This window comes from Equus caballus, chromosome 3 (assembly GCF_041296265.1).
Source record: "Equus caballus isolate H_3958 breed thoroughbred chromosome 3, TB-T2T, whole genome shotgun sequence".
NCBI classification, from domain to species: Eukaryota; Metazoa; Chordata; class Mammalia; order Perissodactyla; family Equidae; genus Equus; species Equus caballus.
In genome coordinates, this window is record NC_091686.1 from 69,000,658 (window position 1) to 69,013,017 (window position 12,360).

A 12,360-nucleotide genomic window follows, 5' to 3' on the forward strand; every position below is an offset into this window, starting at 1 on the left:
CTTTCTGAGGAAATGTATAGGATGACTGAGTTAGAAATTGTTAGCTTCTTTGACAATGTTTTCAAATGGGAATATTTGCTAATTTCTCTCTCCTATTTAACCGTCTTTCCATTGTTTTTGACTAGTTAGGAATGCTTCTTGAGGATTTTGAGTGCCTAATGAAAGAAATGGAAGTCATGTCAGAACTACCACTCATTTTGATTGCTGTGATGCTAATAAACATGATCTTTGACTTATGGAAGGGGATAGACTTACCATGGATCTTCAAAACTGTAATATGATAAAATAAAATATATATGTCAGTTACTGATTTCTCTTCCTTTAGCTATTAAGAACCAGGCTACAGGCCATTATATTTTAAATGGCAAAGGGGAGGAAGCCAAGTCGCGGACTTTCATAGATCTTGGTGTGGAATGGGATTATAACATTGAAGATGACATTGAAACTCTTCACACCGATGGACCTTTACATGATCCTGTTATTGTTTTGGTATGTGGCGTTACAGGCTCACTATATAGTTGGTTTGGTTTATAATTTTATAATTAATTTATCTGAAAACACTTTCACCTTGAACACAGAATATTTAGTTTGCTTGTTTTTTATAGTTCATTTATCCCTCTCTACTCTTTGTACAATTTTGTCATATAGTTTATTACATATACATTATAGACTTACAGTAATACAATTTTTGACTTTAGTAATGAGTTATTTTCCAAAGACAAGAAAAGAAAAAATAGATTTTTATGTTTACCCACGTATTTACCATCTCTGATGCTCTTCTGTCTTCCGTAAATCTGACTTTCCATCTAGTATCATTTACCTTCAATATAAAGAAGTTTCCTTAGGGAATTCAAAGCGAGGTTTATGTATCTAGGTGATGTCACTGAGCAGCACAGCAGGAAGCCTCTGGGTCTGAGAGTTCCCAAGGGCAGTAGCAGCAGCTTGTGGTCCTTCTAGCCACAATCTTATTTTATAGTTTGCAGATGTTGGGTGCAATTTCATAGAGATAAACAAAGCAAACAGGCTCTTAGTGGCTAAAAATCTGCTTTTTTGGGCCACATTTCAAACAATTGGGTATATAAAATTTTGAGTTTGATACTAGCAGGATTTTGAGCTAAAGGGTCTCAGCCTGCTGTGAAGAAATAAACAAGCTTGGGGCCAATATGCAGGAGCCATCTTTGACTCATTTATATAATATTTGTCTTCTAGAATCCATCGTTTATGATGAGAAGTCAGCCTCATTTATATTGCTGCTCTGTATGTAAAGTGTCCATTTTCTCTGGCTGCTTTTTAAGATTTTCTCTTTATCTTTTTGTTTTGTTTTGTTTTGTTTGTTTAACAGTTTAGGCTTAGTTTGTAATGTTCTTTGTATGTATCTGGTTTGGGGTTCACCAAGCATCTTGGCTCTGTCAGTTGATATTTTTTGCCAATTTGGGGTTAATTTTCCGTTATGTCTTCAAGTTTGTTTTTCCCCCCATTTCTTACTCCTCTACTCCTAGAGCTCATTTACATGTATGTTAAACCAGTTGAAATTATTCCATAAATTTCTTAGACTTTGTTCATCCTTTTATAATCTTTTTTTCTCTCTTCTTTGGGTTGGATAATTTCTATTGATCTGTGTTCAAGTTCACTGACTGTGTCTTACACGGTCTCTAATCTGTTGTTGAGCCCACCAAGTAAATTTTTCATGTTAGATGATGTACTTTTCTTTTCTACAATTTCCATTTGGTTCCTTTTCTTTTTTTAATACTTTCCATTTCTCTTCTGAGATTTCCATATATTTTCACTCATGATGTCTAGCTTTTCCTTTAAGTCCTGTGCCTTCATGTTGTCTGCTTCTATGGGCTGCTTTTTTCTTCCCCTTGATTATGAGGCACGTTTTCCTGCTTCTTGCAATTGTTTTTATTGTACACTGGATATTACAGATGGTGAGTTGTAGGGCATTTGGTTTATGTTGCCCTCCTTACATGCTGTTGGGTTTTGTTGTGCCTGCAGTTATTGTCAGTTCCTCCTGATCCTTGAGGCCTAGTTTATTCTTTGTTAGGGCTGATCTATTTTAGTTTTGTCCTTATTCTTATAGCATGGCTTTTTTGGTACTTTAACTGAATACCTGAAGTGTTAGTGAGGCTTTTCACCCTGCTAGGTAAGAACTCCTATATCTCTCAGACTTACCTGACCTCAGGTATCTCTATCCCACTCCCAGCCCTGCATCAGCCACTCATTAGTAGATAGTGTGGTGTCTTGGCCTGGGCGTGCACAGACCAGTCCTCAGTCTAGGTCCCATGCAGCCTTCTGGGCTACACCTCTATGCAGCTCTCCTCTTTTTTAGTCCCTGCCCTGCAAGTTTCAAACTCCACTCTCCAACTCCTCAGCTCAATGAGACTGCTGTCTCGGCTTGAGTTCCTGCTTCCTGTGTGGGTCTCCAGAACCTGGCCCTGTCAGGAATCCAGGATCTGGCATGCTTCTCTTCTCACAGGACTCATTGCCTTTGCTGTGTTATTCATTGCCAAAAAACAAAAAAAGTTCTGCAAATGTTCTGTCCAGTTTTATTGTTTTTTTATATCAGGAAGACAACTCTATTTACTCCCTCATGGATAAAAGCAGAAGACACCTACTTGATTTGAAAAATATTTTTGGATTCTGTATACAGATATTTATTGGATTCTCTATAAAAAAAATTACACTAATCTAAAACAAAATCTTCCCACCCAATTCCAAGGGTTTTTTTTTTTCCTTTGAAAATTATTTCCCTTTGGTGAAGTGTCTGTTCAAATCTTTTGCCCATTGTTAAAGTAGGTTGTTTTTTTCTTTTTGTTGCTTTGAGAGTTCTTTATGTATACTTGATGTAAGTCCTCGTGAAATATGTGATTTGCACATATTTTCTTCTAGTCTATAGTTTCTTTTCCTCCTCTTAGTAGTGACTTTCACAAGCAAAATGTTTTAACTTTACTGAAGTCTAATTTATCAATCTTTTCTTTCATGGATTAAGATTGTGGTGTTATATGTTTTTTTGCTTAATCCAAGTTCAAAATATTTTTCCTGTTTTTGGTAAAAGTTTTATAGTTTTACATTTTACATTGAGGTTTATGAACCATTTTGAGTTAATTTTTATATAAGTTTTGTATGATATGTTAGGTTCTTGTTTTTGCATATGGATGTTTATATTATCTATTGCTGCATAATAAGTTACCCCAAATTTAGTGCCTAAACACAAAGCAACATTTATTATCTCACAGTTTCTGTGCATCAGGTATCTAAGAGCAGCTGAAATGGCTAGTTCTGGCTCAGGGTATTTCATGAGGTTGCTGTCAGCTGTGCCAGGCTTGACTGGGGAGAATTGCTTAGTCACTTGGCTGTTGAAAGGCCTCAGAAGGTTGCTCCTAAGCTTTTTCATATGGTGGCTGGTGGGCCTCGGTTTCTCACTATGTGAGCCTTTCCAGTGTCCTTATCGCATGGCAGCTGGTTTCCACTGGAACGAATGATTCAAGTGAGAGAGAAAGTGAGAGAGCCAAGAGAGAAGTCAGTCTTTTTTAACCTAATCTTGGAAGTGACATCCCATTGCTTCTGCCATTGTCTGTTTGCTGGAAGCAAGTCACTGAGTCCAGCCCACACTGAAAGGGAGAGGAATTAAGCTCCACTTATTGAGAAGTATCAAAGGATTTGTGAACACATTTTTAAAGCCACTACAATGTCCAATTGTTTCAGCATAATTTCAATTTGTTGAAAAGACTGTCCTTTCTCCATTAAATTGTCTTTTCACCTATGTCAAAAATTAATTGTCCAAATTTATATGGTTTATTTCTGGACTGTCATTCTGTTCCATAAGTTATATAATTTTATAGCAAAAATATATATTAATCAAAATTTTATTTAGATTATCTTAGCTTGAATGACTGGAGATCAGAATCTCTATTTCATGCTTATGTAATTACACTACGTTCTTTCCCAGTGGCACAGGTATCTTACCTCAGAGCCCTGCCACTTAACCGCCACAATAGACTACCTCGAGCCTTTGTCCCCTGATGGTAGTGTGACCACAGGGAGCAATGTGGGCTGCAGATATAAGGAGATTTGTAGCTGGGACGGGGGCGTTGCGGACAAGCAGAGCTCTATCATCATGACCTCTCTAAAGGAGGCGAACCCCAGGTTAGGAGCCCCAGAGCATGTCACTGGGCTGTCTGGGGCTGAAAGCATTAGACATCTGGCTGGAGTGTCAGGGTTGCTGCTTAATTTTTAATGCTGTTTTAAAAACAAAGATTAAGGGAAAAAAGAGAACAGAACCCATATAAGCAAATCCTTCATCCCAGTGGGTTTAGTGTCACTCGATGTCTTAAACAAAAGCTGTTTCTAAAAGTTTAGTTTAAAATACTAATGAATTGCACATTTTTCTCCCTTTGTATAATTGTTATAATCTTATAAAAGCTACATGAAAGTCAATAAAAGCTTATTTTTTAAAAAAAGAGTACTTTGCCCTAAACAAATTCAAAAAGCAAATTAAAAACTGAGAATATATTTGCAATGCTTATTATAAAAAAGGATTAATATCCTTATTGTATAGATTATTTAGGAGAAAAGGTATGTTTACCAATAAAGAAAGAGGACATGACAGGAACATGCAGTGTACAGCAGACAGAATACAAGTGACTAAGGAACTCAGGAAAAATAAACTTTACTACTTAACCATAAAATAGCAGTTAAAACAATAGTCTTTTGCCCATTCGATTAACAAAGATGAACACTATATAATATGTAGCACTGAATGGGGGCACTTTCCTATACTCTTATTATGAAAGTTATATTTATTCTGACTATTCTGAAGGGCCATTCACTAATCTATTATAAGAACTATAAAAAATGTGTGTACTTTTTAGCCCTCAAAGAAAAATCAGAAATCACCACAAAGGTGGGGACAAATTCTAATCAATACAAATATTCATTAATAAGTAAATGGTTGAATAATGCACCCTACCTTTAGAATTAAGCACTATGCTGATATTTAGTATGTTTCCAAAGAATATTTACTATCTTGGGAAATGTGTATGACACATTTAGTGAAATAAGCAAGGCCAGAAAAGCATGTATGTGTATACACACTCACACACAAACACAGCCACACACACACACATATACACACAACAATATGCAAATGTATTAAGGGTATATCCCAAAATAATAAAAGTGACTTTGGTTTTCTTTGGTTTGGTAGAATTGTGGATGATTTTTACTTTCTTTATATTTTTCCATAATGTGTATATTTTCTGGAAGGAACATTATTATCTTTGCTATCATAACAAAACAGTTGATTTTAAAGACTAATTTTTAAATGCACTAAGGAGATATATAACTTAAGGAAATCTATAGTGAATTTTATTTTAAAGTTATTATTTTTATAATGCAATCACTTACTCCTCAGTGTATATATTTTTTTCTACATTTTATGGTCAAAGTTTTATATATTTGCATTTTTTTCTTAGACAAGGCACACTTGCACTTTCGTTGGTAGAAACAAAAACATTATGTTTTTAGAAGCTACTTGAAAGTCTTCCAGTTTTAATAAGAGAAATATTCTGAAGTATTTGTAATTTTTCATTCAAAATTTAAAACACTCTCAAGTGATTTACATATTTATTTCATGTGTATGTTAGATTATACCGCAGGAGAACGATACCCGCTCTAGCCTGACGTATAAGTACATCATCCATGAAGACTCCGCACCTACAATCAACAACAACAATGTCATCCAGGAAGAAGTAGATACTTTTGAGTGGGCTTTGAAGAGCTGGTCTCAGTGTTCCAAACCCTGTGGTGGAGGTAACAATTGAACACATTTGTTACATTAAAATGTAATTCATATAAAAGCCAATCTTCTTGCTTAGACCTTAAGGATGGTCTCTGATTGAGGCCACAATCTGAGAAATACCAAACATACCAACCGAAACATAAATACAAAGCATTTTTACTGGAATAGCAGAATCTGCAAAGGATAAGAATCCATTCCTCACAACACGAGACCTTCTTAAAATCCTCTTGTCCTTTTCCCTTGGTTTCTTTATGTCTGACATACCTGCAGGTGGTACTTTAAATGCTTTACTCTACCCAAACTCCAGAACTCTCCCAAATTCAGTGTCCTCTGGTTCTCGCCTTCCTTCTCCTTAACTTTTTCTTCCTGTAACTACGCATATCTTTTCTATCAATGTTAATAATAAAAGAGCTATTAGTTTCATAACACTTACTATGTACCCGATACTGTTTTAAATGCTTTATATATTAATGCATGAGTACTTACAATGGCTCTATGAGATCGCTACTATCATTATCTCTGTTGTACTTACTGATGGGGAAACTGAAGCACAGGGAAGATAAGTGGCTGCCCAGGACATAGGATACAAACCCAGGTGGTCTGGCCTCTGAGTACATTCTCTTACTACATTATGCTGCCTCTCTGCCCTCTCTAGAGTAGATCTATTAAGCTGTTCTCAGAGTTTCTCATTTTCTCCTGTCATCTATTCCTCTAGTTCTGAACAGCAAATGCTTCAGAATTGAGCTAGCCTAACAGATGTTCCAAAACTGAGCTGGCCTAAACAGAATTCTCCCTGACAGGCAGGAGAACGCAAGGGGCTCTCACAATAATGATACTTAACAATTGAGACCAAAAAATTATTCATACTAAGGAATGCCTGGGTAAACCATTTGTTTTATAATTTTAAATTCAAGAATGTATTTCTAAAGTGGTTTTTTTTTTTTTGGAGGGGCATAAAATGTTTTTAGTTAATTGTTTAAAACAACCTTTATCCATTACAAGATGCTTATTTAATTTAGATCCTCTCTTCTGCTGAACGCTCAGAATCTACTTGGTCCCAAGATTTATCAGATACACCGTTTTAATATCTATCACATCTACTCCTTCCTCACCAGGCTTCTTTCACAATTTTGGAATGGAAGATTATTGCAAAAGTCTCTTAACTGGTCAACTAATTTTGATTTTTTTTCTCTTCCTTCATTTCCAAGATAATCTTTCTTGTATGAATGAATAAATAAATGAATGAATGAGTAGAATTACCTTATTTCCCCGATTCAAATTCTTCACTCTCCTAATGTGTTACCTGGAAGACACAACATAATTTATGTAGTATTCTTACCAAAAGTGAATAACCTGAATCTAATATTAGGAGACAATTAAATAAACCCAAATTGTGGGACATTTTATAAAACAACTGACCTGTACACCTCAAAAATATTAAAGATAAAAAGGGGCTCAGAAACTATTCCTGATTAATTCCATGGCAACTAAATGCAATATGTGATCCTTGATTGGAAAAACATTGCTATAAAGAACATTATAGGGACAATTGACAAATTTTGAATATGGTCTCAATATTAGATAAAAATGTTAGATCTGTGTTAAACATCATGATTTTAAGAATTATATTGTGGCTAGGCAAGGGAATGTACTTATTACGAGTATTATGCTGAAGTATTTAGACATGAAGGATCAGGATGTCAGCAACTTACTCGCAAATGGTTCAGCAAAATTATATGTTATATATATAAAAATACATATATATATCTTAAATACGGTGACATAGTAACACAAGGTTAATCTAGATGCAAGGCATACAAATGTTTACTGTGTTTTCCTTATAACTTTTTTGTAGGTTTGAAATTTTTCAAAATAAAAAATTATATACATGTATATATTTTTTTACAAGTGTCAAAGTTGGTGGTTGGGGAGACCTTCAACAGCTCCTTATGACCTTCAGGATAAAATTCAAATGCTTGTCTGGTACTCAAGGCTTTTAAGATCAGATCCTCTCCTATCTCCCACCCTCTTCACACATGATACTTCAGCCACTCAGAGAGCTGCAGTTTTCTATATGTCATTTCCTTTGCTTGGAGTATTATTCTGCTTTGTTCCCTTTACCTAATACCATTTGAACTTCAAGATTCTGCCCAAGGAAGTGCTGATCTTGTTCCTTGCCCCTTCTCCAGCTGAGTTGGAGATGTTCCCTTCTGTGTCCCTCTGGTGCCCTCTACTGTGAAGTATTTACATAGCTCTGCAAAAGCCTATGTGCCTGGCTATTGTCACAGTGGTTTTCATGTCTGTCTTTCACACTAGACTGTGTATATTCAGGGTCTAGTTCCTTATCAAGTGTGCAGTTGCTATTTAATCATTTGCAGTATTTATTAAATGTGGACTCTGAGAAGATAAGGACTTCTGTTTATTTAATTCGCTTCTGGTCCTTCAGCACCTAGAACAGTGCCTGACTTATTGTATGCACTCAGTATTTGTTGAATGAATGGATGATCAAATATATAACAGAATGAACAAGTGATTAAATCCAAAGAAATATATTTCCCTTTCCAGGTTTCCAGTACACTAAATACGGATGCCGCAGGAAAAGTGATAATAAAATGGTTCATCGCAGCTTCTGTGAGGCCAACAAAAAGCCAAAACCAATTAGAAGAATGTGCAATATTCAAGAGTGTACACATCCACTGTAAGCATTTTAACTACCATATCCTGAGCTCAAAATCCTAGAGATTTAAATGTCTTTAGCTCTTTTTAGATTTAGTTTTATTTTTAGGCAAAGCTAATACGTGTCCCAGGTTTAAATAGTCAGATTATTTCACAGGATTTATGTAAAGTTGGTTTCCTGCCCTTTATCGTATTTCTGTCCTCAAAAACAACTGATTTCAGATATTATGCTTCTTTTGATATTTGGTAATTACTTATCTCCATCTCTCTAAGTAAAATGTTTTTACTTTTACTTCTTGAATTTTTTCAGGGGGAAAGGGGGAAGCTTTAGACATTCTGTATAGTGAATTTCCTCTGTGAAGTGTGAGGATGTAGCATTCTTCCTCAAAGGCACACCCACAGGCCACACTGCTCCCTTCCCTAATTCTCCCAATGTTGATGTAACCAATCTTCTACTGATATTAACATTCAGTGTTTATATTATTTTAAAACCTTATATCTCTTTTAACAGTCAAGTCATTTAGTGTACTCATTATCTTTCTTTTCTTGTCAAACATTATTTATTCTAGAGTTAATAAATGTCTTGATTTTTATGTTTTGTTTTCTACTACTTTTCACTAATTCATCCCCAAATCTCTTCCATGAGTACCAGTCTCCTCTAAATACTAAACACTCGAGTGTCCTGTCACTTGTGTCTTCTTGGAGGCATCTCTCAGAGTTCTCCATGTTCCGGCTCTGCCCTGCACTTCAACACAGCTTTCATCCTGGGGTTTCTTTTTCCCATCCTCCTAGAGATTTCTAATGCCTCTCTCTTGTATTAGATGTCCTGTTTCCTGCATTCCTTCTCTTATCTTTTTTTGGGAGTTGTGGGGGGAAGAAAATTGGCCCTGAGCTAACATCTGTTGCCAATCTTCCTCGCCTTGCTTGAGGAGAACTGCCACTGAGCCAACATCTGCACCAATCTTCCTCCACTTTATGTGGGATGCCACCATGGTGTGACTTGACGAGCTGTGCTAGGTCCACGCCTGGGATCCGAACCCACAAACCCTGGGCCGCCAAAGCAGAGTGGGCAAACTCAACCACTATGCCACTGGGCCAGCTCCTTCTCTCATCTTTTTGTGTATCCATTTGTTCTGGTAGGTCACATCTTCCAGTCAGTTCATGAAAAAAGGTATATACAATGTAAGAATTTTAAATAAGAACTAAATTCTTAAATACCTAAGAAAAGTATATGTGACGTTAAAGTGTAAGGCATATAAAAAGTCTTAATTCAATGGGGAAAAAAGTCTTAATTCTACTCTCACTCTGATCATTTGGACACACACAAGTATGTATACAACTCCAAACTATAGTATATTTTCTCTCAGAACTTTCAAATCATTATTGCACTATTTTCTAGTCTCCAATGTGGCTGTTGAAAAGTCATTTGCTATTCTGATTCTCACTTCTTTCTATGTGACCTACTTTTTACTTGTCTTTCAAAGTTTGTAGGGTCTTCTTTTTGTTCCTAATGCCCTGAAATTTCACATTGATGAAATTGCCTTGGTGTTCATCTTTTCTTATCCGTTGTTCTGTGTACTTGTAAACATTTTAAAACACAAAACTAATATCTTTCAACTCTGGGAGATTTTCTTGTATTTTTTCTCTGAAAAATTTCCCCTATATTTTTCAGCATTCTTTCTTTCTGGGGTATTTGTGGTTAGGCTTCCTAGACAGGTCTAATTTGCTTTTCTTTCCTTTCTCATTGTTTATTGTTCCACTTGCTGAATGTTTCATTTTTGCTATTCATGTCATTAATGCCTGTGAGAGCTTTGATATCCAAGCTTTCTGTTTTGTTCCTCAAATGTTACTTTTTCAAGGCATTTGATTCATATTTCACAGATGTAATATATTCTATGATCTCTTTTAGGATATTAAATATTTCCTTTTTCGTGAATTATTTCTTTTGGGTTCTTTTCTTCTGTTTCTTTTTTCCCCTCCATCATTTGTGTTAGAGGCTTTCAGTGTCCGGTGCTCGTTGGCTGTTCACGCACCTGTAAGAATGTAGCATTAAAAAGGCTGACTGGACACTTGCTTTACAGTCAAGACTTGTTTGCTGATGGACTTCACTGTAGGATGGGCTGGCTGGGCTATTTCATTGAAAGACCCTCAATGATTTGTATATTTAGGGCTTTTCTAATGAAATGACCAACTTCCGTAGAGCAGAATCAATCTCCTGCCTAAGAGATATAAGCCTGTTTAATAGCTGTTCTGGAAGTTGTATGTGTGTAGGCAGCTAGGGTCGTCTCCCCAGTCCATATGTGGATTTTTACATAACCCTCTGTTTCCACGGTGGACTCTTTCTCTGTTGTGTCTTGTCTATGTCTGTTGTCTACCAGTTAAAAGTCAGGTTCACCTACAGAGGGTAAACCTCAAGTTTTCTGCTGGGTTGGAGGAGGGGCAATCACTCAGTGGGGCAGAGGATCAGGAGATCTAATTGCTTCCAAACAGACTTTCCATCAGTCCCCCTGTTTTCACCTGAGGCCACTAATCCCTGTCCTGTTGTGAAGTCCTGCAGCCACGTCAGTTTGCTTCTCAGCTTATACTGCTGAATTAGACTTCATCCTTCTTAGGTCTGTTGATTACTCAGCAGACATAAGAGTCTGCTGCCTTATATGTGATTGCTTTCCAGATTCCAAAATTATCTAGTGGTGGTTTCCTCTACAGTTTTTTTTTTTTGTCTTTATGGGTTTATGCCATTTTTCTCCTTTATTGTCATTCTAGGAATCTCAGGAGGGAATAAAGGTAACCAGAAGTGTCTATGACTCTGAAGTGTATACTTCTCATAAAATATCTATCTTCAAATGAGAGTCACTATTGAGGTCTTCAAAATTGAGTAAAGTATCTTAGTTGCCACGATACATTCTGCTGCAAGTTTTACAAGCCAGGACAGTCTTAAACTGTGAATACAAAACACTGCCAAGGGTGTAGCATGGTTGTGTTTTGTTACCCCATATATAGGGAAAGAAAAATCTTGCAGAGGGAAAGTAACTTTGGAAAGGACAAATAGTATGCCTCCATTACTTTCTGACCGATTGATTAATCAGATGGAATCAACTGTGACAGCCCCTTGGGACCTGGGAACCATATGTAATGGAGAACTGTCTATAATATCAAATCCACAGCTGATTTGGAGTGCTGGGGGCATTGACATTGACACTAGAATTTGGGAATGTCCCATGGGAAATCTTTTTGAAATATTTCCATCAGGTGCATTCATGGAAGCAGTTTCATGCCAGACCCTGGATACACACTACTGTCACCTTTTTGTCAAGCCCAGTAAGGGCCAATACAAAGAACTGAATTTTCCAAAGAGAATAGATATGTCAGCCTTCACAGCAAAAACTGTAGAAATGAAACAGTCATTCCAGTTAGGATATTAAAACATGAGTAAAGTCATGATTTCATGAAAAAGCAGCAGCAGCCAAATCAGTATGTCTTAGCTGAGCAAGCATAGATGGATCCCTGTATCACTTTCCTTTCAGATGTTTCACACCATTAGGCAATGTGGCTGAAAGTGAATTGGTGCTATTTTTTAAAATTATCATGCCTCAACCTACATGGGCAACGTTAAGATGAGTTTCAGAAACCCTTTGTAGATCATCCTTTAGGAAAAGAGAAGGTCTTGTAGACACTGGAAGCAGAAAAATACTAGGACGTTAAAAGTAGAAGTGTCAGACCTATTTTTGATACAAAGTTCTAAGACTTTTTAATTGTTTGAAGCATCCATCTTTCTGAAACTGCTTCCAGAACTGCAGTGTGCCCCACTGAGTTGCACATCACTCGGAGAGCAGAAAAGTCTGGGCTTGCAGTGCAGGAAGGTGCACGCTGTACGTCCCAGTGAC

At 36.5% G+C, this 12,360-nt stretch overlaps 1 protein-coding gene across 2 annotated transcripts in view; it reads left to right on the forward strand.

Annotated features, from left to right (window-relative positions):
- ADAMTS3 (ADAM metallopeptidase with thrombospondin type 1 motif 3) overlaps positions 1–12,360 on the forward strand; it is a 267,203-nt gene that overhangs the window by 245,051 nt on the left and 9,792 nt on the right. For both annotated transcript variants that reach the window (XM_070263712.1, XM_023637986.2), the window contains 3 exons: positions 326–489; positions 5,646–5,811; positions 8,366–8,498. In XM_070263712.1, the coding sequence (XP_070119813.1) occupies positions 326–489; positions 5,646–5,811; positions 8,366–8,498 (463 nt within the window). The remainder of the gene's footprint in view (positions 1–325; positions 490–5,645; positions 5,812–8,365; positions 8,499–12,360) is intronic.